Source organism: Xenopus tropicalis, chromosome 1, assembly GCF_000004195.4.
Source record: "Xenopus tropicalis strain Nigerian chromosome 1, UCB_Xtro_10.0, whole genome shotgun sequence".
Classification (NCBI taxonomy): domain Eukaryota; kingdom Metazoa; phylum Chordata; class Amphibia; order Anura; family Pipidae; genus Xenopus; species Xenopus tropicalis.
The window spans coordinates 12524064-12545168 of NC_030677.2; the positions used below are offsets into that span (position 1 = coordinate 12524064).

Here is a 21105-nt window from a genome sequence, read left to right on the forward strand (position 1 = left end):
TTTTTTCTGTAAATCTAGGGCTGGGCAACCTGCAACTTACCCAGCATGCTTCTTTAGCCACTGAAGGGATGCTGGGAGTTGTGGTTCTGTATTTGTTATATATTTCATGTAAAACCCTATACATTTAATCCCCCTCCCCCATGGCCTGCTGAAGAACACCTGATCCCATTACCTACAGCTGAGGTTCTATGAAGCCTCCTTTGTATATGTAGCAATGGGCTTTCCCCCACGGTAGGTATCAGGGTTCCTTTAACAGCAACATTAGGGTTCATTATCCTCTACTTTCCTCTGTCGTTAATCAGGTTTAGTAAACAAACACACTCGCAGTTCATTGCAGCATTAATCATGGAGTAGAATCTAGCGGATAAAGACACTCTACCCACTGTGAACGGTGACTTCCAAAGGAATATTCTTGGCTTTCAGGCACTGGCAAAGGTCCTACACCGGTTTCTCTGCCTACAAACTAGCTCTACATTATATGAAATTGGTCCTTTTTAGGGGGGTTTGGAATTTCCTGAAGAAGTACAGCCCTGTCTTTGGTCCAAACTCCAAAGTTTTGGGGGCAGTTTGGTCTAGAACATCTTTAGAACGTAAAGGTGTCAATAGATCGTTCTTGGTGACTATGTCCTAATCACTAACGAGACTTCTCAGTATTCAGGCAGCCATGTGTTTAATGGGATGTTACCATCATTTATTTCCAAGAAGAAAAACTTCTGTATGTGGTGGGAGTAGGGGGCTTAAAAGGCTGGGTGACCGAAGGGTTGATTATTGGGGCACCCTTGGGAGAAGGGATTAGTAGTATGGGGCCCTGTGATTCCTAAGGTGCATTGGTATATGAAACTTTTCCAGTTGACAAAGTGCCCAATGGTACAGGCATATAGTCTGCTAAGCCAACGTGCAAAAAGAGGCTAATAAACAATGTTAATATCCCTTTAAACCCTGATCTCTCCCAGGGCCCCCATATAGGCATAGGGGCTACTAAACATTCAGGCATTCAGATGCCATTAGGGCCTCAAGACGGATTGTCCTGGTCTTGACTTACGAGAACCATTGGCACTGCTACGGCTAGAATGCTTGAACTCTCAGACCTCCATCTTGTTGGGAACTCTAGTTCCCAGCATGCTCAGCTATGTGTACTGGGGTTTGGATAACTCTGCCCTACAGTGGTAGCTTTAATAAATATATATTAATATATAAATAAACCTTATATATATCTAAACCAATCCAAAGAGATATGTATACGTAATTATGAGCCGTGTTGCTCACAAAAGTGTTTAAAGAAAAATAGAACGTAGACTACGGAGAGAGGCACAGGGTGGATAAAGTGATGAGCAGAAGGGCGCAGGGAGTCGGGAAGGGAACGGAACCGACATTCAATTTGTCAGACTCCAGTATCAGAATTCTACTGGCTGCTGCAAAGGCTGGGGTTTAACGTTTAATGTCTGAAGGCTACAAGGGAGTAGCCCACCCCAGACTGCAACTTGCAACCCTGGGGATGAGGCGGCTCTCAAATCCTACTGTTTACTTGGTGGGGGGAACTCAGCACCCTTAGGCTTTACCTACCACTAACATTCATCAGTTGTGAGGATTGTCTAACTGAAACATTATCTAGGCCAAATGGGGATTAGTAGAACTGAAGCCAAAACCATCAGAAGACGCTGAGGACCATTCACTGTGACCTTAGTTTTAAATGGCACTTAACTCGTACAGTCTAGTATTTTCATTAACAGTCTTCTATGCTTTACTGCTTCACCCTCATTGGATGTTCAGAGACACAGTGTAGCCCATGATTCTGCATCCCTATTGGGTTACACTTGGTAAGGCCAACATCTCATCCATCTACGGCCTGCTATTGCTACCAAATCCTAATAGCCAGGAACACCAGGAACCATCACTACGTTCTCTATCTGAACATAGCAACAAGCCATTGCTAAACTCTATGGTAAACTCTATGGTAGAAAATAAAATCCAGCTTGCTCATCGTATTAGAACCTAGTTACCAGTTACATTAAAAAACAGCTCCCCAAAGGGAATGTTGGGATCCGATTCCCAATCATGACCTTAGGGTTGTTTATCCCAAGCAACAAGGGATCTGTAAGGTCAACCTGGCTCCTCTGTACATACCCCGGTACACAGAGAAAGGCCCAATTTAGTGATATTCCCAGCATAAAATAATTCTTAAAGAAAAATATGTTTTTGGATAATTCACAGTAAACAGTGGCTAGAATTCTTTATGAATTCATAGTATAGGTAGATAGCTAGATTATACAGCACATCCAACCTTCCCTCCACTAGCCAATATGGCTAAAATATCCCCCCATCCAAGTCACTTTTGACTTTTTCTTTGCACAAGTCCCAAAAAAAGAGAAAGGGGCCAATTAACAGTCACAGAGTGCCTCACCTCTGCACGAGGGCATCAGCACGAGGGCACTGCCCGGGGCAATACCCCCGACGCCGTACAGGCAGAGAAAAGTGCGTGCAACAGGGAAAACAGATACATCGCATAACACACGGTATACCACATGTTCTTCATTTTCAATTGGGCAGCATTCGTTCCCCTTGCTCGGATGCCTTCTGCTTAGCGAGAGGACCTGGCCAAGGTTGCAGCTGCTGGTCTCCTCATTGCCGAAGGGTCTATTTGAATTGTTTCCCCATGATGACCATGAGTTGGAATAGGCTGCACATGCACAGTGAGAATCTAGCTGTGTGTATGTGATCCACCATCTCTCATATCTCCGTGGACTCTATTCGCTCAAGCCTGGAAGGTGTCCACACTTTTTTTTCTTCTGCTGGAGGTGTGGTCACCTTGGTGGTGATTTCAGCCATCCGTTGCTCGAGCTGTTGGTTTTTCTGGTACATCTCGACGTAGTTGAGCTGAAGCTGCTTCTGGTACTTAATGACTTTTTCTTTCTCCTCTTGCCAGGTATGTCTCTCCTCCTCAAAGTCCACCACTTGCTGATCCCTTTGCTGCTTCTCTACGGTTAGTTCCAGCTGGAGCCTCTCTATATCCTTCTTCAGACTAATGACACTGTCCTCGTTTTGGCGTTTCATTTTGGCCTCATCACTTTCACAGGCAAGAGTATCCCTCAACTTTTCATTGAGCTCTATGGTGTATGGGTTTTGTCCAAGGCTTGCCAATGCTTCTTTCAAGCTTGAGATCTCTTGTTCACATTGGCTCAGCTTCTCTTTCATCTGCTGAGCTTCACTTTGCTTCCTCTGCATTTCATTCTCACAGATCTCTAGGCTAACGCTCTTGGAGCTATAAGAGTCTTTAATAGAAGCAATCTGTTCCTCCTTTTCCCTTAAAAAGGCCTTGGCTTCCTTAAGTTGTGTTCTAAGGCCAACAATCTCATTTAGTTTCTGGGAGAGATCTGCCTGGCAGTCTTTCAGCTGCTGCTTCAGAAGAGAAATCTCTCCTGCTTTCTGACACACCTGGAAAGGTTAGAAAACATAGAATCAGTTGAGCCTGGACTACCAACCCAGACCTACCTATGCTAGAAGGCTTACGTTGATGATAAATGGACCTGTGACACTGACTATAATTTATAAGAAAGAAGAAAAGGAAAGCAAAATAGTCCCCCTAGACCTCATTAATGAACAATGGAACTGGTTGCTGCCCCAAGATTTTTCTGCAGCTTGAGATGCATTTGAGTTCTAAATGCCATACACACCAGCTTCCTCCATGTTTCCCATTGTAAAGTGGGTTTTCGCTGTTAGTAAATGGTAGTAAGTTGCAGGTTTACATGAAGGTCTGCTGAATGAGACCAGTGTACTAGGTAAGGCAGCTCAAGAGACACCAGTTAGGTTTTCTATTGACAGAACAACTGCCCCAAAGTAATCAGAACCCTGTGTACATGTATCAGATTGTAATTATGGATCTTCCTGCAGATTAATTACCAAACTGTACCCAACCAGGTGTAGCCTTTGTTAACCTACATGCAATGTTAAAACAGGGTTGTAGCCTCCATGTCTATTTTACATCCATGATGACCTCACTACAAGATTCCCATGGTTGGGTGGCTTTTGGGGTTGGCTCTTAGTAAAAGGGGGTTCCACAAACATGAGGGCTGTGGTTTTAGGTGAAGGTCTTATTCACCCTTACTGACCAAGATGACTAAGGCTTGCCTTCATTCTTTTAACCTAGGTTTGGCTAGTATTTCAGTTTGCTCCTTACCTCCCACTTGGTTTCCTCTATTTTAGGAAGGAACTCTGCCTGCTCCTTTTTGAAAGCCATGCATTTTTTCTCCATTTCCTCTCTCTCCTGTAGAAGTTGGGCCACATCCTCTTGCAGCTTTTTCTTCTCTTGCTGAAGCTTAAATATCTGCAGTTGCAGAGCCTGCTGGGCTCTTTGCGCTTTCTTCGAGACTTGCTGAAGCTTGTTGGCATAATTTTGTCTCAAATCCTCCATTTCGCGCTCCCAGATCTTCTGCTTCTCTTCGAAGACTTGGAAGATGGCCGCCTCGCTTTTGTCCAAGCTTCTCTTCATCTGTATGACTTCCTGTTCCTTTTCCCACAGTCGATCTTCTAAATCTTGTATAATGTCATCACTTGATGGTGAGTGGAAAGGCAATGTCTCATTGAGATGATTCAGTCTACTAAAAGAGGAGGCACTCTTGCTAGAAGATCGTCCACTCTCTGAGGTAGTTGTTCCATTATAACCCACTATGTTCTTTTCAATATAGCTAGTGCCAATGCGATTGATATGGCTCGTTGACGCACTCATTGGGCCAACATGCTGGCTGTAGCCGCTCCCATAAGTTGGCAAGCTTGTCAGAGAATTCCGGCCGGAATCTGAGAGACCTCCTACCTGGTTGGACGACCTGTTGTGGCTTGACTTCTCAAGACTATTTTTCATGGCGGCTGGGCTATTGCTGTTCCCATGGTTTGAGCTCTTTCTGTTCTCGGATACTCCATTGTTCAAGGGCGGACACAAATTCTGCATGGAGTGGAAGTTTTTCGGAACTACAGGTTTAAAGGCAGAAGGTCTTACCAAAGGTTCATTGCTCTAAAACACAAAAATGAAGAAAATACACGTACATTAGAATAAAACAATTGTATATTTCTGTAATAAACTTGCTTTCCTATATTACTAATCAATTGCTCAATGTGTAAATCTAGAAATTTCTTATCTATATGTATTCTGCACTGCTTTGATTCTCTTTGTATAATGTTTGGCATTAAGGAATTTAACACACTATTACAGTATTGGGGCCCTTCACAATGCCAGATTTGCTCATTATACAGGTATCGGATCCCTTATCCGGAAACCCATTATCCAGAAAGCTCCGAATTACGGAAAGCCTGTCTCCCATAGACTCCATTATAATCAAATAATTAGGATTTTTAAAACTGATTTCCTTTTTCTCTGTAATAATAAAACTGTACCTTGTATTTGATCCCAACTAAGATATAATTACCCCTTATTGGGGCAGAACAGTCCTATTGGGTTTATTTAATGGTTAAATGATTCCCTTTTCTCTGTAATAATAAAACAGTACCTGTACTTGATCCCAACTAAGATATAATTACCCCTTATTGGGGCAGAACAGTCCTATTGGGTTTATTTAATGGTTAAATGATTCCCTTTTCTCTGTAATAATAAAACAGTACCTGTACTTGATCCCAACTAAGATATAATTACCCCTTATTGGGGGCAGAACAGCCCTATTGGGTTTATTTAATGGTTAAATGATTCCCTTTTCTCTGTAATAATAAAACAGTACCTGTACTTGATCCCAGCTAAGATATAATTACCCCTTATTGGGGGCAGAACAGCCCTATTGGGTTTATTTCATGGTTAAATGATTCCCTTTTCTCTGTAATAATAAAACAGTACCTGTACTTGATCCCAGCTAAGATATAATTACCCCTTATTGGGGCAGAACAGCCCTATTGGGTTTATTTAATGGTTAAATGATTCCCTTTTCTCTGTAATAATAAAACAGTACCTGTACTTGATCCCAACTAAGATATAATTACCCCTTATTGGGGCAGAACAGCCCTATTGGGTTTATTTCATGGTTAAATGATTCCCTTTTCTCTGTAATAATAAAACAGTACCTGTACTTGATCCCAACTAAGATATAATTACCCCTTATTGGGGCAGAACAGCCCTATTGGGTTTATTTCATGGTTAAATGATTCCCTTTTCTCTGTAATAATAAAACAGTACCTGTACTTGATCCCAACTAAGATATAATTACCCCTTATTGGGGCAGAACAGTCCTATTGGGTTTATTTAATGGTTAAATGATTCCCTTTTCTCTGTAATAATAAAACAGTACCTGTACTTGATCCCAACTAAGATATAATTAATCCTTATTGGATGCAAAACAATCCTATTGGGTTTAATTAATGTTTTATTGATTTTTTAGTAGACTTAAGGTATGAAGATCCAAATTACGGAAAGACCCCTTATCCAGAATACCCTTGGTCCCGAACATTCTGGATAACGGGTCCTATACCTGTACCATGTTTGTGAAGGATACAAGCATCAAAACCAACAAAATTTTATGTTTATTTGAGCTCCTTGCTGGTGTTTGTAAAGGAGCCCTTACTGTATATGTTTCTACTGAAACACAAAGATCTTACCAGAAAGAACCACTTGCCTATCTGCCAAGGGCAACAATAATGTTTAAGTTGCTATACTGACACTACAGTTGGGGCAATCATGTCATGGCACGCAATACAGGTATGGGATCCCTTATCCGGAAACCCGTTATCCAGAAAGCACCGAATTACAGAAAGGCCATCTCCCATAGACTCCATTATAAGCAAATAATTTTAATTTTTTTAAATTATTTCCTTTTTCTCTGTAATAATAAAACAGTACCTGTACTTGATCCCAACTAAGATATAATTACCCCTTATTGGGGGCAGAACAGCCCTATTGGGTTTATTTCATGGTTAAATGATTCCCTTTTCTCTGTAATAATAAAACAGTACCTGTACTTGATCCCAACTAAGATATAATTACCCCTTATTGGGGGCAGAACAGCCCTATTGGGTTTATTTAATGGTTAAATGATTCCCTTTTCTCTGTAATAATAAAACAGTACCTGTACTTGATCCCAACTAAGATATAATTACCCCTTATTGGGGGCAGAACAAGCCTATGGGGTTTATTCAATATTTAAATGAATTTTAGCAGACTTAAGTTATGAAGATCCAAATTAAGAAAAGACCCCTTATCCGGAAAACCCCAGGTCTCGAGCATTCTGGATAATGGGTCCCATACCTGTACTAATGATTCATAGAAATGGTGGACCATGGTGAGTAACTATATAAAGTTTGGAAAGGAAAACACCCCTCTCTCTTTCTATATTTATATATATATATATATATATATATATATATATATATATATATATATATATATATATATATATATATAAGTTTGATCCATCATATTCAAATTAATTTTAGGCAGGTTGTAGGCCACTTGCAGCTGGCCTTTGCATTTTACTGGCCTTACTATTTTGGTTGTCTACAGCTGGCAGTTTGAATGTGGCCACTAGGGCGGCAGCCAGAAAGGAATTTGGATTTCTGGCTTTCCCATTCAGCCGTTGGAACTGGCCCCTGACTGCTGCTGGCCACCAATTTACCTGCTCCAACTTTCCAGAGACAGGTACTATCTTTGGGGGATTGGACTCCCTGTACTGAGCTGCCTGTGGCATATTCTTTTCATTGTTGGCACTAACGTTGCCGCATGGGTCCGTCTTCATCTTTTCACATTTGCGCTGCTCGCCGTTGATGTACATGCCGGTGTTTTTGTCCAACTTGTAGATTTTCTCCTCCCCCGAGTAGCGGTTGGAGTAGCCGTTCCTGGAGCTGTCGTTTTGCTTGAGGCTGTTCTGAGTCCTAGTCCCTACGCTCTTCATTGGGAACTCTTGGTCGTTGGCCACTCCGCTGCCCACACTTCCCATAGTGCAGTGGGGAGGCGACTCAGAGGACCTGCTAACGAATGAGTGGAAGGATTCTTGGCTCTGGTAGGCTGTGTCGCTCAGGACGGATCTTGATTCTAACTTTGCCATGGCAGCGTAGAGTGGAAGATGGGTCTTAAATCAATGGCACTAAAATAGAGAGAGATAAGAGAGAGTCAGGGGAAGAAAACAGGGCATTATTGCTCACAAATCCATAATAAAAACCAATAAACAAGTCCCGGCTAGAGGCAAAAATCATCTCAAAGCACTGGATTTGAACACGTGGGAAGATGGCGGCTCATTAAAACCAATTAGGATTTCTTTCTGTCTTAATTCATCTGGATGTACGGCATGACGTCTGTAAATCATTAATGATCTAATGTTAATGATCTGCAGGCTCCTTGCAGCCTTGATTCTCACGAGTGGTAATGATTAGCCGTTATCATGCTGGGCGCCACCGGCAAACATCGCGGGCGGAGAGGATTTCTTAACTAAACAGCAACAATTGGCAGGGAATGTGGCAGAAAGGTAATTCAGTCCCCCCCAATGGAAATTAATGGTGTAAATGAATATATTGTAGCAATCCCTGGTGGAAAGAACCATCACCTTTATTGCTTAGCTGTCCTCTACCAATAGATACGTTATTTTTGCCTTCAAATGAGGGTTGGCTAACATTTCTAAATGTAAAATTATTACTTCCCTGTGTCTATCCCAGGCACTTTTCCCCTACTCGGTTCTATGGTTCTTGGGTAAATGGACCATCCATGTTGAACATTAAGGTCCCCATACATGGGCCGATCCGCTTGCTTGACGATGTCACCAAGCAAGCGGATCTTCTCCTGATATCCCCACCTACGGGTAGGCGATATCAGGAGAATCCAGGCTAATTCGATCGTTTGGCCCTGGGGCCAAATGGTCGAATTATAACGACGGGTATAGGCAAAGTTGTTCTGGGGACCGCATTAACGAGCCATTTTGGTCCCCGATCCGACTAGATTTTCTAACCTGCCTGATCTCAGGCCAGATATTGGTCGGGCAGGCCCGTCGGTAGTGCCCATACACAGGCCGATTAGCTGCTGAATCAGTCTAAGGGACCCATATCGGCAGCTAGAATCGGCCCGTGTATGGGGACCTTTAGTTGAAGTATCAGACAATTAATTTTACAGTTCACGCTCCCCGTGTATATCTCCTGCTGTATTTCCCCGTTCTGTGTCTCTGTGGATACCAGTGCACCTTGGCTGTGCATTTCAAGCTGAAAAGACTATTAATGTTCCACATGACTTCATGCTTTTGGGAAGCCGTGTGTTTATCCCAAGTCCCTAATGGGTTCATAGGTAATGGTCCCTTTAGACTGCCTGTTTTCTTGCTGGCTGAGAAAGAGCTGGCAATTATTGTTATAACGTCATGCACAGGTGTCTGTGTGTTTATCTCAGCATTTCTTACCTTACTACCCTACTCGACATATTATTAAAGCTTGATCTTAGCTTATAACCTTGTGGCTCTACTAGGCTATCTTCCCCTTAAGTGCTCTATGTTTCTATGCACATTATCTTATCTGGGCTTTCCCAACAGCTTATAATAGCCATATTTTGCTCAACGGGACCTTGTATCTATCCCAGGTTTTCATATCCGACTAGCTACTGGTCTCTTTACCAGGCCATATTGCTTAACTGCCCAATAACCGTTAAAACTCCATTTTCATTGTTCAAGGGAGACCTATACTTATCTCCCCAGTGGGTTCTGTGATTACCAACCATCAGGGCTGCCTATTTCTTAACTATGAGAGAAAGATCAGTTCCATTCTCAAGGGAACTCCAGTTTCCATCCCAGCCTGGCTGCCCATTCCTGAATAACTCCATCTCAGTACAATCCTACAGACATCGCCATCTTTCTACCAGAAAAGTCTGGCATGAACTGTTCCATCATGCAAAGCAGAGAAGAACATTTTTGGAACCCATTCCAACCCATAGGAAAATCCCAGTTCATATAAGGGCTGATTATCAAGGCTCAAGATGAACATTCCGTGTACCGCCACACCGGGCAACCCTTAGAACAGGGGTCCCCACCCTTTTTTTTTTTTTTACCCTTGAGCCACATTCTAATGTAAAAAGATTTGGAGAGCAACACAAGACTGAAAATAGTCCTGGGGGTGCCAAATAAGGGCTACGATTGGCTATTTGGTAGCCTTTATGTTGACTGGAAGGATACATGAGTTTCTGTTTGGTTTTTATGCAACCAAAACTTGCCTCCAAACCCGAAATTCAAAAATAAGCCCCTGCTTTGAGGCCGCTAGAAGCAACATTCAAGGGGTTGGGGAGCAACATGTTCCTGGGGAGCCACTGGTTGGGGATCAAGTAACAAATTGGCATTTATGTACGGAGAGATCAAATCCATGCCGGGCAGGGGCAACCCTTAGAACAGGGGTCCCCTCCTTTTTTTTTTTAACCCGTGAACCACATTCTAAGAAGATTTGGAGAGCAACACAAGACTAAAAATAATCCTGGGGGTGCAAATAAGGGCTACGATTGGCTATTTGGTAGCCTTTATGTTGACTGGCAGTTCCTGTTTGGTTTTTATGCAACCAAAACTTGCCTCCAAGCCTGAAATTCAAAAATAAGCCCCAGCTTTGAGGCCACTGGGAGCAACATCCAAGGAGTTGGGGGGCAACATGTTCCTGTGGAGCCACTGGTTGGGGATCAAGTCATAAATGGCCATTTATGTACTGAGAGATCAAATCCATGCCTTCCTCCATCTAAATAGCAGATGTCTCCCACTAATAGCGGGAAGGTTTATTACCCGTCTACGTTTCTGGCAGAACATTCAGTAGAAAGCACAACCCTATTACGTGTTCTGTCAACAAGACAGCAGGTACAGAGCATTCATTATCCTGAACTTCAGAAAGGAACATTTAACTACCAACTGCTCTTTATGGCAAGCCTACAAGTAAAGGCATTTACTGCTGTTTGTCATGAAATGAATACTGCTTCCATACCGCTTATGTGACAGTAAGTGACAGTTGTCCTTTAGTCACCCTTTGGCTGAAGTGTTCTGAAGCAGCCAATGCCCTTCAAAAGGAACCCGGGGTATCAGTCTAGGGCTGCCAGCCTTTGGTTATGAAAACTGCACATGGGAGTCAGTGGGGGGGGATAGAACTTGGACAAATGGGGTGGTACTTGGACTTATAGGGAAGAGGAGCAGAGATTGAAGGAACAGTTCAGTGTTAAAATGAAACTGGGTAAAACAGATAAAGTGTACAAAATAAAAAATGCTTTCAATAAATGTAATCTATAAAGGCTGGAGTGGGTGGATGTCTAACATAATAGCCAGAACACACCCCTTGGATCCTCTTGAGCATCGACCTAACTACGGTTGATTGTTTCTCCTCCTTCCCCTCTTTTCCGGTTTCCCCTTCTCCTTCTTCCTATATAGCTCACTATCCATATCTAAGGGTATCTGATTATAAGTACATATTCTACTATTACGAGATAACAATGCTGTAACTAAATTGTGAGTAATTCCATAAAGATTTGTTGAAATACAAAAAAAAAAAAAAAAAATAGCCAGAACACTACTTCTCTAAGCTGTTAGCAGTCAGTAACCAATCAGTGACTTGAGGGGGGGGCCACATGGGTCAGTTTGCGTTTGAATCTGACCTGCGTGCTCGCAAACTAACTGACAGTTATGTCCCATGTGCCCCCCCCCTAAAGTCACTGACTAACTAAGAGGTTAGAGAGTTGTAGCAGGAAGTAGTGTTCTGGCTATTATGTTAGACATCTGCCCACTCCAGCCTTTATAGATTACAAACATTTTGTGCAGTCTGTCTATTTTACCCAGTTTTTACACTGGAGCACATTTTACTAAAACTCTAACATTTCTCATTTTTTGTTATTTGTAAAAATTTCGAATAAACTCGTTTCCACGAATTTCTGCCATTTATTAAAAAGACTGAACTGAAAAAAAGAAAATGCGAGAAAAGTCGCAAAGATCCCGGATTTTTCGACGCATTGAACTTTTTTTTGGAAAGTTTAGAAGTAAAAGAAGGATCTTGCAGGAAAGGGTAGGGGCATCTGCCATTGGCTTCTACGTGATCTTGGCAAGTTTTAGCCAAGGCTACCCACCCATATGTAATAAAATGCACTTAGTTTGCCCAGGTGCAGTTACCCATAGCAACCGATAAGTTATTTGCTTTTAAACAGGTGACTGGTACATACCTGGTGATTGGTTGCTATGGGTTACTGCTCCCAGGCAAACTTAGTGCCTTTTATTACATATCCCCCTACGTCTTGCTACTGCTCAGCATTATCCATCCCTCGCCCCGTTGCTTTGCAGAAAGCGCTGCTCTCAGGGCTGTCGGAATCAATCACTCAGGCCAGAGACTTTGCCTAGTCAGTGTCTGGAGTCAGTCCCCGCACATGAAATGGAGTTAAAATTAAGGTTATTTGTAACGTCAATGAAAAATCTCAAAATCTGGGTTTCTTAGATGGAAATGATATTAATTTTGTCCAATCAGCAGGACAGGGGAACCCATCCCCTTCCGCAGCCTCCACTGAAGGCACGGGCCCTCGGGTCAAATAAAAAATACACTTCGGAATGTATGGTGTTTTAAAGAGCACTACTGTGCCCCCTATGTTGCCCCTACTGATCGTTAATAGGCCCTTTGGTCTGAGGGGATTATTCCAACATGGCCATGGAAACTACACTGGCCTAGTCCATATATTCATGGGCATATGGGCATTATAAACTGTAGTCAAAAAAGAAGAAAACTCGAAGAAAAAGGAAGAATCTCCCAATAAACAAATGGAAAAAGAGGGGAAAGAAGTTCCTGCGTCGGACAAAAAGACAGAGAAAGGGGCTGAAACAAAGAGATACACGAACGTACAGACTGAGTACAGACCAGGCTCATTTATAAGCACTGGACTAATTTGCACCTGGGCAGTAACCCATAGCAACCAATGACTGGTTAGATTTTACCAGTCAGCTGTTAGTTGAACATTGAAAGCAAGCATCTGATTTTCGCCATTGGCAGATTGTTTCGCAAAACCGATGAAAAAATTCACCGCAGAAAAATTTGCAGCACATCCACATATTGTTGCGGGTGACAAAAGAATAGCCGCGGGCGATAAAAGAATAGTCGCGGGTGACAAAAGAATAGCCACGGGCGACAAAAGAAAAGCAGGGGGCGACAAAAGAATAGCCGGGGGCGACAAAAGAATAGCAGAGGGCGACAAAAGAATAGCCGCGGGCGACAAAAGAATAGTCGCGGGTGACAAAAGAATAGCCACGGGCGACAAAAGAAAAGCAGGGGGCGACAAAAGAATAGCCGGGGGCGACAAAAGAATAGCAGAGGGCGACAAAAGAATAGCCGCAGGCGACAAAAGAATAGCCGCGGGCGACAAACGAATAGCCGTGGGTGACAAAAGAATAGCCGTGGGTGACATAAGAATAGCCGCGGGTGACAAAAGAATAACCGCGGGCGACAATTTTTTTTTGACGTGCAACATTTTCGCTGTTTTGCAAAACTCTTGAAAGATTCGCAATTTTTTTGGCAAAGCAAAATGGGACAGATTCGCTCATCACTACCAGTAAGGCATACTGTAGTTATCAATCAGCAGTTACCATTTGCTGCTCTTTGAGCAGTCATCTGATTGGTTGCTATGGGTTTCCATGGAGCAAAACTCGAGAAAATTCTTATGAAACACAGCTGTTTGGTTGATGTGGGTTCAGTATATTGAATAAGAGACTTGAAAGGGCCTGAACAGACAAAGAATACATACTGGAGGGGCAATTGGCTGACATCTGGTTGCACGGGGCACTGACTGTAGCAACCAGATAGCATTATAAATACCAGATGAGCAAAAAGCACAAATAAACAGAAAGAAATATGAATCGCAATGAAAGCCAGTTGCATAGGGAACTGGAGTACTATCATGTACACTATTCTACCTTTGGTCGAACTTGCCCTTTAAAACAAATCCTGTGCGGTGCTGCCATGTGTCTTTAGCCCCGGCACTAGCAGTTGCTTCCTGGATTCTCTCCCTCAGTACAATCAGGATCCCATTAGCACCTACCTGTCTGTACAGCTTGGGGCGACCCTCTGAATCACAGGGGGGGAAAGCTGATTTCCGCAGAATAAAGCCCTCGGAGGCATCAGGTGCGGAAGTTACTAGCCCTGTGGCCGGAGTGGCTTGGGGTAAACAGCAACCGGAGTTGTGTCTTTATTAGAGATGTTTATTTGCATTCCTCAAATTCCTGTGCTTGGGAAGGCCCGGCCAGATATTATTGGCTAATAAGTAACCCAGGGTTTCGGGGCAGTTGCTGTAGGAAGTCATTAGGGCAGAAAATGTATTAAAGTCACTTAATACATCATTAGTGAGGCTGGGGGGGGGGGGGGGTAAGGCAGAAATAGTTATACTGGGAGTTATACTGTAACAGCTTTAGTACTACACATAGGGGTCCCAGCCTTCCCATCTAGGGCCCTGAGTCTGCTGGGAGCTGCTGCTGCTGGGGTTGCCACGTGGCCACTATTTTACCTGCCAAGGCTTCCAGTGTTACACAGACAGTTGGCCTGAATGGGATTCATTTATGACTGTGCATTGTAGCGTCCATACTACTGTTTGTGCATTGTAGCGTCCATACTACTGTTTGTATGACTGCATTGTAGCGTCCATACTACTGTTTGTATGACTGCATTGTAGCGTCCATACTACTGTTTGTATGACTGTGCATTGTAGCGTCCATACTACTGTTTGTGCATTGTAGCGTCCATACTTCTGTTTGTATGACTGTGCATTGTAGCGTCCATACTACTGTTTGTGCATTGTAGTGTCCATACTACTGTTTGTACGACTGTGCATTGTAACGTCCATACTACTGTTTGTATGACTGTGCATTGTAGCGTCCATACTTCTGTTTGTATGACTGTGCATTGTAGCGTCCATACTACTGTTTGTGCATTGTAGTGTCCATACTACTGTTTGTATGACTGTGCATTGTAACGTCCATACTACTGTTTGTATGACTGTGCATTGTAGCGTCCATACTACTGGTTGTATGACTGTGCATTGTAGTGTCCATACTACTGCTTTGTGTGCATTGTAGCGTCCATACTACTGTTTGTATGACTGTGCATTGTAGCGTCCATACTGCATGTATGACTGTGCATTGTAGCGTCCATACTACTGTTTGTATGACTGTGCATTGTAGAGTCCATACTACTGTTTGTATGACTGTGCATTGTAGAGTCCATACTACTGTTTGTATGACTGTGCATTGTAGCGTCCATACTACTGTTTGTATGACTGTGCATTGTAGCGTCCATACTACTGGTTGTATGACTGTGCATTGTAGTGTCCATACTACTGCTTGTATGACTGTGCATTGTAGCGTCCATACTGCTTGTATGACTGTGCATTGTAGTGTCCATACTGCTTGTATGACTGTGGCATTGTAGCGTCCATACTACTGTTTGTATGACTGTGCATTGTAGCGTCCATACTGCTTGTATGACTGTGCATTGTAGAGTCCATACTACTGTTTGTATGACTGTGCATTGTAGCGTCCATACTACTGTTTGTATGACTGTGCATTGTAGCGTCCATACTACTGTTTGTATGACTGTGCATTGTAGAGTCCATACTACTGTTTGTATGAATGTGCATTGTAGCGTCCATACTACTGTTTGTATGAATGTGCATTGTAGTTCAGTCAGCTGGCCAGTAGGGATGTATACAAGTTAACACAACAAGCCATTGCCCAATATTTTACTACCAATATATGGGGAAAACAAACGTGCATAAATAATACTCACTCCTTATAGAAACACAGGGCAACAGAAAGCAATGCCGCTCCCTGCCTCCAGTTGGTTCCCATTAGTGGGGGGCCCAATAATCAGGCCGGACACACATAGTGAGTTCCCTAATGCGGTGCATTTGTGCAGCTGGCGGGAGTCGTCCCCCTGAATCAGATTGTAGCAAGTTCCGCTGCCGCCTGTGCTTTGCATTTACCCAAATAATCATAAACTGCTTTTTATCTCATTATTGCCATTTTTTCCTCATCCTTACACTTAACTGTTAATTATAGGCTGGCTTTCAAGGGGAGGTTCACCTTTAATTTAAGCTTTAGTGTGTTATTGGCTTCTACACAATTTTTCAATTGGTCTTCATTATTTATTTTTTATAGTCAGTGAAATATGTGCCTCCTTCTTCTTTCTAGCCTTTCCGGCTTTCAAATGGGGGTCAGTGACCCCGGCAGCCAAAAACCTATTGCTCTGTGAGGCTCCAGTTTTATTGTTACTTTTTATTACTTATTTTTCTATTCAGCCCCTCTCCTATTCATATACCAGTCTCTTATTAAAACTTCTCCCTGGTCACTAAGGTGATTTGAACCCTAGCAACCAGGTAACTGCTGAAATTCAAAACTGGAAAGTTGCTGAACAAAAGGTGAAATGAAGACCAATTGCAAATTGTCTCAGAATATTACTCTCTATATCAGGGGTGGTGAAAACATCGATCGCGGTCCACCAGTCGATCCCCCATGGATTTCTGGTGAACTGCGTCGGGGATGCAGAAGTGCGGCACGTTTATTGGGTATGCGTATATACACTGCGTTACGTACGTACGCATGAAGGAGTCAAAAGTCGATCGCCGGGGGGATAAGTCTGGGCACCCCTGCTCTACATACAAACTGCAATCAGCGCGCCATGCCACAAACTCCATAGACTCCCATGAAACAGTGCCCCCCAGGGACAAACTGCAAACGTACTACAGGTTAGACATAAGAGGGCTCATTTATGCTCATAAGCGCAATGTTGAGGGCAATCTCTGATTTTTTTCTCACAGTCCAACATTTTCCTCCCAGAATTCCGTGCCAGTGTGGTTACCATGAATCTCCTGACTTGCGCCAACCGCAACTGCGTCCGATCGGTAAAACGTCTGCAACTTTAGGCGCATCTTGTCAGTAAACGGACATAATGGTGTGGCAGTCTGCCTGGTATCAGCTATGGTGTTCGGTGTGCCATTTGGGCCCATTCCCACACCTGGTGTCTCAATCCTTTCTCCTTGTAGATTGTAAGCTCTTTTGGGCAGGGCTTTCTTCACCTCCTGTATCGGTTACTGATTGCTTTATATGTTACTCCTTATAGATTGTAAGCTCTTTTGGGCAGGGCTCTCTTCCCCTCCTGTATCGGTTACTGATTGCTTTATATGTTACTCCTTATAGATTGTAAGCTCTTTTGGGCAGGGCTTTCTTCACCTCCTGTATCGGTTACTGATTGCTTTATATGTTACTCCTTATAGATTGTAAGCTCTTTTGGGCAGGGCTCTCTTCCCCTCCTGTATCGGTTACTGATTGCTTTATATGTTACTCCTTATAGATTGTAAGCTCTTTTGGGCAGGGCTCTCTTCACCTCCTGTATCGGTTACTGATTGCTTTATATGTTACTCTGTATGTCCAATGTATGGAACCCACTTATTGTACAGCGCTGCGGGGTATGTTGGCGCTTTATAAATAAATGTTAATAATAATCTTTCCATTATCTATCTATCTATCTATCTATCTATCTATCTATCTATCTATCTATCTATCTATCTATCTATCTCTCTTCCCCTCCTGTATCGGTTACTGATTGCTTTATATGTTACTCTGTATGCCCAATGTATGGAACCCACTTATTGTACAGCGCTGCGGGGTATGTTGGCGCTTTATAAATAAATGTTAATAAAAATAATAATCTTTCCACTATCTATCTATCTATCTATCTCTCTTCCCCTCCTGTATCGGTTATTGGTTGCTTTATATGTTACTCTGTATGCCCAATGTATGGAACCCACTTATTGTACAGCGCTGCGGGGTATGTTGGCGCTTTATAAATAAATGTTAATAAAAATAATAATCTTTCCACTATCTATCTATCTATCTATCTCTCTTCCCCTCCTGTATCGGTTATTGGTTGCTTTATATGTTACTCTGTATGCCCAATGTATGGAACCCACTTATTGTACAGCGCTGCGGGATATGTTGGCGCTTTATAAATAAATGTTAATAATAATAATTTCTTTGGGGGCACTTGGGCTGCGCCTATTGACCCAGGGCACAAAGGAAACCCCGGAGCGACCATCTTGCCAGGAGGGGGGGGCGGCAGCTCTAGGTTCCCCTGGGTCAATAAGCGCAGCAGCACCAGATTCAAAATGGAGGGCAGGAAGGACTGAGTGGCGCTAGTGCAACTACACAGACCATTAATTAAAGTGATTTTACATGAGAGGGAATCGTGGGGACTGCGCTTTTCAGGCAGTAAATGAGCCCTAAGGCTGAAAGGAATAGTAGCTGCCATCTAATATAACAAATGTATCTCTCATTCTTCCTTCACTTTCGTCTTTTTGAGGGAATTTTTCTTGCCGCGCCTGTCACGGCCGACTGATACTCGCTTGCTAAGCAGCAATGGAACTGCCTCGCCGTTGCCTAGCAACCTGAGTGAACAGCCACACCCCTCTGGGGGAGCTGCAGTTCCACAGGGAGAAGCAGAGGGAGTAGCACAAGTTCGGAATAAAGCAACAGTGCGTTCTGTGGGACTGAGCTGCATATTTATTCTTATTATTTAGTATTATTAGCCTTTATTTATATAGCACTGACATATTCTGCAGCGCTGTACAGAGATTATACACCAATCCCAGTGGAGCTTACAATCTAGCGTTCCTACATTCTGAGATGATTTGCAATTGGTCTTCATTTTTTTGTTATTTGTAGTTTTCACTTTTTGTTCAGCAGCTTTTTTAGTTTGGAGTTTCAGCAGCTCTCTGGTTGCTAGGGTCCAAATGACCTTAGCAACCACAGAGTAGTTTGGATGAGAGGCTAGTATATGAATAGGAGAGGGGCTGAATAGAAAAATAAGTTATAAAAAGTAACAATAACAATAAAACTGTAGCCTCACAGAGAAATCGTTTTTTGGGTGCCGGGGTCAGTGACCCCCATTGAAGAGCTGCAAAGGTCAATTGAAAACTTGAGAGCAATCACTATGCAAATCCCCCCCCCCTCATATATTTCTGACACTGGAATAGCCCATAGTATCCGGATGCCTATTTAGTGCCAAACCCTGCTCTGAGCTGCACATTCTGTTTACAATAGAAACCCCCATTTGGCGTTTTTCAGGGGACCAGAAAAAAAGGGTGCAAAATCCAAGAAAACAAACAAGTGGATTTATACTGGGACACAGATCCCATTGGCAGAACAATGCACAGCCGCCGTTCCATTCTACCAGAAAAAGCACCTAGGGGTGCACAGCCGCCGTTCCATTCTACCAGAAAAGCACCTAGGGGTGCACAGCCGCCGTTCCATTCTACCAGAAAAAGCACCTAGGGGTGCACAGCCGCCGTTCCATTCTACCAGAAAAAGCACCTAGGGGTGCACAGCCGCCGTTCCATTCTACCAGAAAAAGCACCTAGGGGTGCACAGCCGCCGTTCCATTCTGCCAGAAAAGCACCTAGGGGTGCACAGCCGCCGTTCCATTCTGCCAGAAAAGCACTTAGGGGGGCACAGCCGCCGTTCCATTCTGCCAGAAAAAGCACTTAGGGGTGCACAGGCCGCCGTTCCATTCTACCAGAAAAAAGCACCTAGGGGTGCACAGCCGCCGTTCCATTCTGCCAGAAAAGCACTTAGGGGTGCACAGCCGCCGTTCCATTCTGCCAGAAAAGCACTTAGGGGGGCACAGCCGCCGTTCCATTCTGCCAGAAAAGCACTTAGGGGGCACAGCCGCCGTTCCATTCTGCCAGAAAAAGCACTTAGGGGTGCACAGCCGCCGTTCCATTCTACCAGAAAAAGCAACTAGGGGTGCACAGCCGCCGTTCCATTCTGCCAGAAAAAGCACTTAGGGGGCACAGCCGCCGTTCCATTCTGCCAGAAAAAGCACTTAGGGGTGCACAGCCGCCGTTCCATTCTACCAGAAAAAGCAACTAGGGGTGCACAGCCGCCGTTCCATTCTGCCAGAAAAAGCACTTAGGGGTGCACAAGCCGCCGTTCCATTCTGCCAGAAAAAGCACTTAGGGGTGCACAGCCGCCGTTCCATTCTGCCAGAAAAAGCACTTAGGGGGGCACAGCCGCCGTTCCATTCTGCCAGAAAAGCACTTAGGGGGGCACAGCCGCCGTTCCATTCTGCCAGAAAAAGCACTTAGGGGGGCACAGCCGCCGTTCCATTCTACCAGAAAAGCACTTAGGGGGGCACAGCCGCCGTTCCATTCTACCAGAAAAAGCACCTAGGGGTGCACAGCCGCCGTTCCATTCTGCCAGAAAAGCACTTAGGGGGGCACAGCCGCCGTTCCATTCTACCAGAAAAAGCACCTAGGGGTGCACAGCCGCCGTTCCATTCTGCCAGAAAAGCACTTAGGGGGGCACAGCCGCCGTTCCATTCTGCCAGAAAAAGCACTTAGAGGGGCACAGCCGCCGTTCATTCTGCCAGAAAAAGCACTTAGGGGGGCACAGCCGCCGTTCCATTCTGCCAGAAAAGCACTTAGGGGTGCACAGCCGCCGTTCCATTCTGCCAGAAAAAGCACTTAGAGGGGCACAGCCGCCGTTCCATTCTGCCAGAAAAAGCACTTAGGGGGGCACAGCCGCCGTTCCATTCTGCCAGAAAAAGCACCTAGGGGTGCACAGCCGCCGTTCCATTCTGCCAGAAAAAGCACTTAGGGGGGCACAGCCGCCGTTCCATTCTGCCAGAAAAAGCACTTAGGGGTGCACAGCCGCCGTTCCATTCTGCCAGAAAAAGCACTTAGGGGTGCACAGCCGCCGTTCCATTCTGCCAGAAAAAGCACTTAGGGGTGCACAGCCGCCGTTCCATTCTGCCAGAAAAGCACTTAGGGGTGCACAGCTGCTGCCCCATTATAGAGGCACAGGGGCCCAGTGGCACTGTACATGGCTGGGCTGAACTGTAGACCCCATTCTGCTGGGCAGAGCGTTACAGAGGGGCAAAGCCACAGCTGCACTGTACAGGCCTTTCTCCCAGGCACTGCAGTTCTAGAGGCAAACTCTCATTCAGACAAACAATATATTAATCAGCAAGGCCATTGTCGTGGGCCCAGATACTGCACCTTCGCTTCCAATTAAAGTGCCAATTTCTTCTCCCTTATGTGGATCTGCCTCTGCGTTACTTGGCAGGCACGGCACATGGAGCAGAACGCCGTGGGATTGGAAAGAACTG

The 21105-nt window shown here is 44.2% G+C and overlaps 1 protein-coding gene across 4 annotated transcripts in view; it reads right to left on the bottom strand.

Moving 5' to 3' along the window:
• Positions 1 to 2172: 2172 nt before the first annotated feature.
• The window catches only part of lzts3 (leucine zipper, putative tumor suppressor family member 3), a 47248-nt gene continuing 28315 nt past the window's right edge, over positions 2173 to 21105 (bottom strand). For 2 of the 4 annotated variants that reach the window (XM_002936356.5, XM_031895250.1), the window contains exons 2-4: positions 7605 to 8072; positions 4175 to 5005; positions 2173 to 3432 (exon numbers count right to left, since the gene is read on the bottom strand). In XM_002936356.5, coding sequence (XP_002936402.1) covers positions 2728 to 3432; positions 4175 to 5005; positions 7605 to 8033 — 1965 coding nt within the window. In that variant the 5' untranslated portion in view covers positions 8034 to 8072 and the 3' untranslated portion in view covers positions 2173 to 2727. Of the gene's footprint in view, positions 3433 to 4174; positions 5006 to 7604; positions 8073 to 13990; positions 14100 to 21105 lie in introns of those variants that run through there. The other 2 variants (XM_004911323.4, XM_004911324.4) reach the window with 2 other exon arrangements.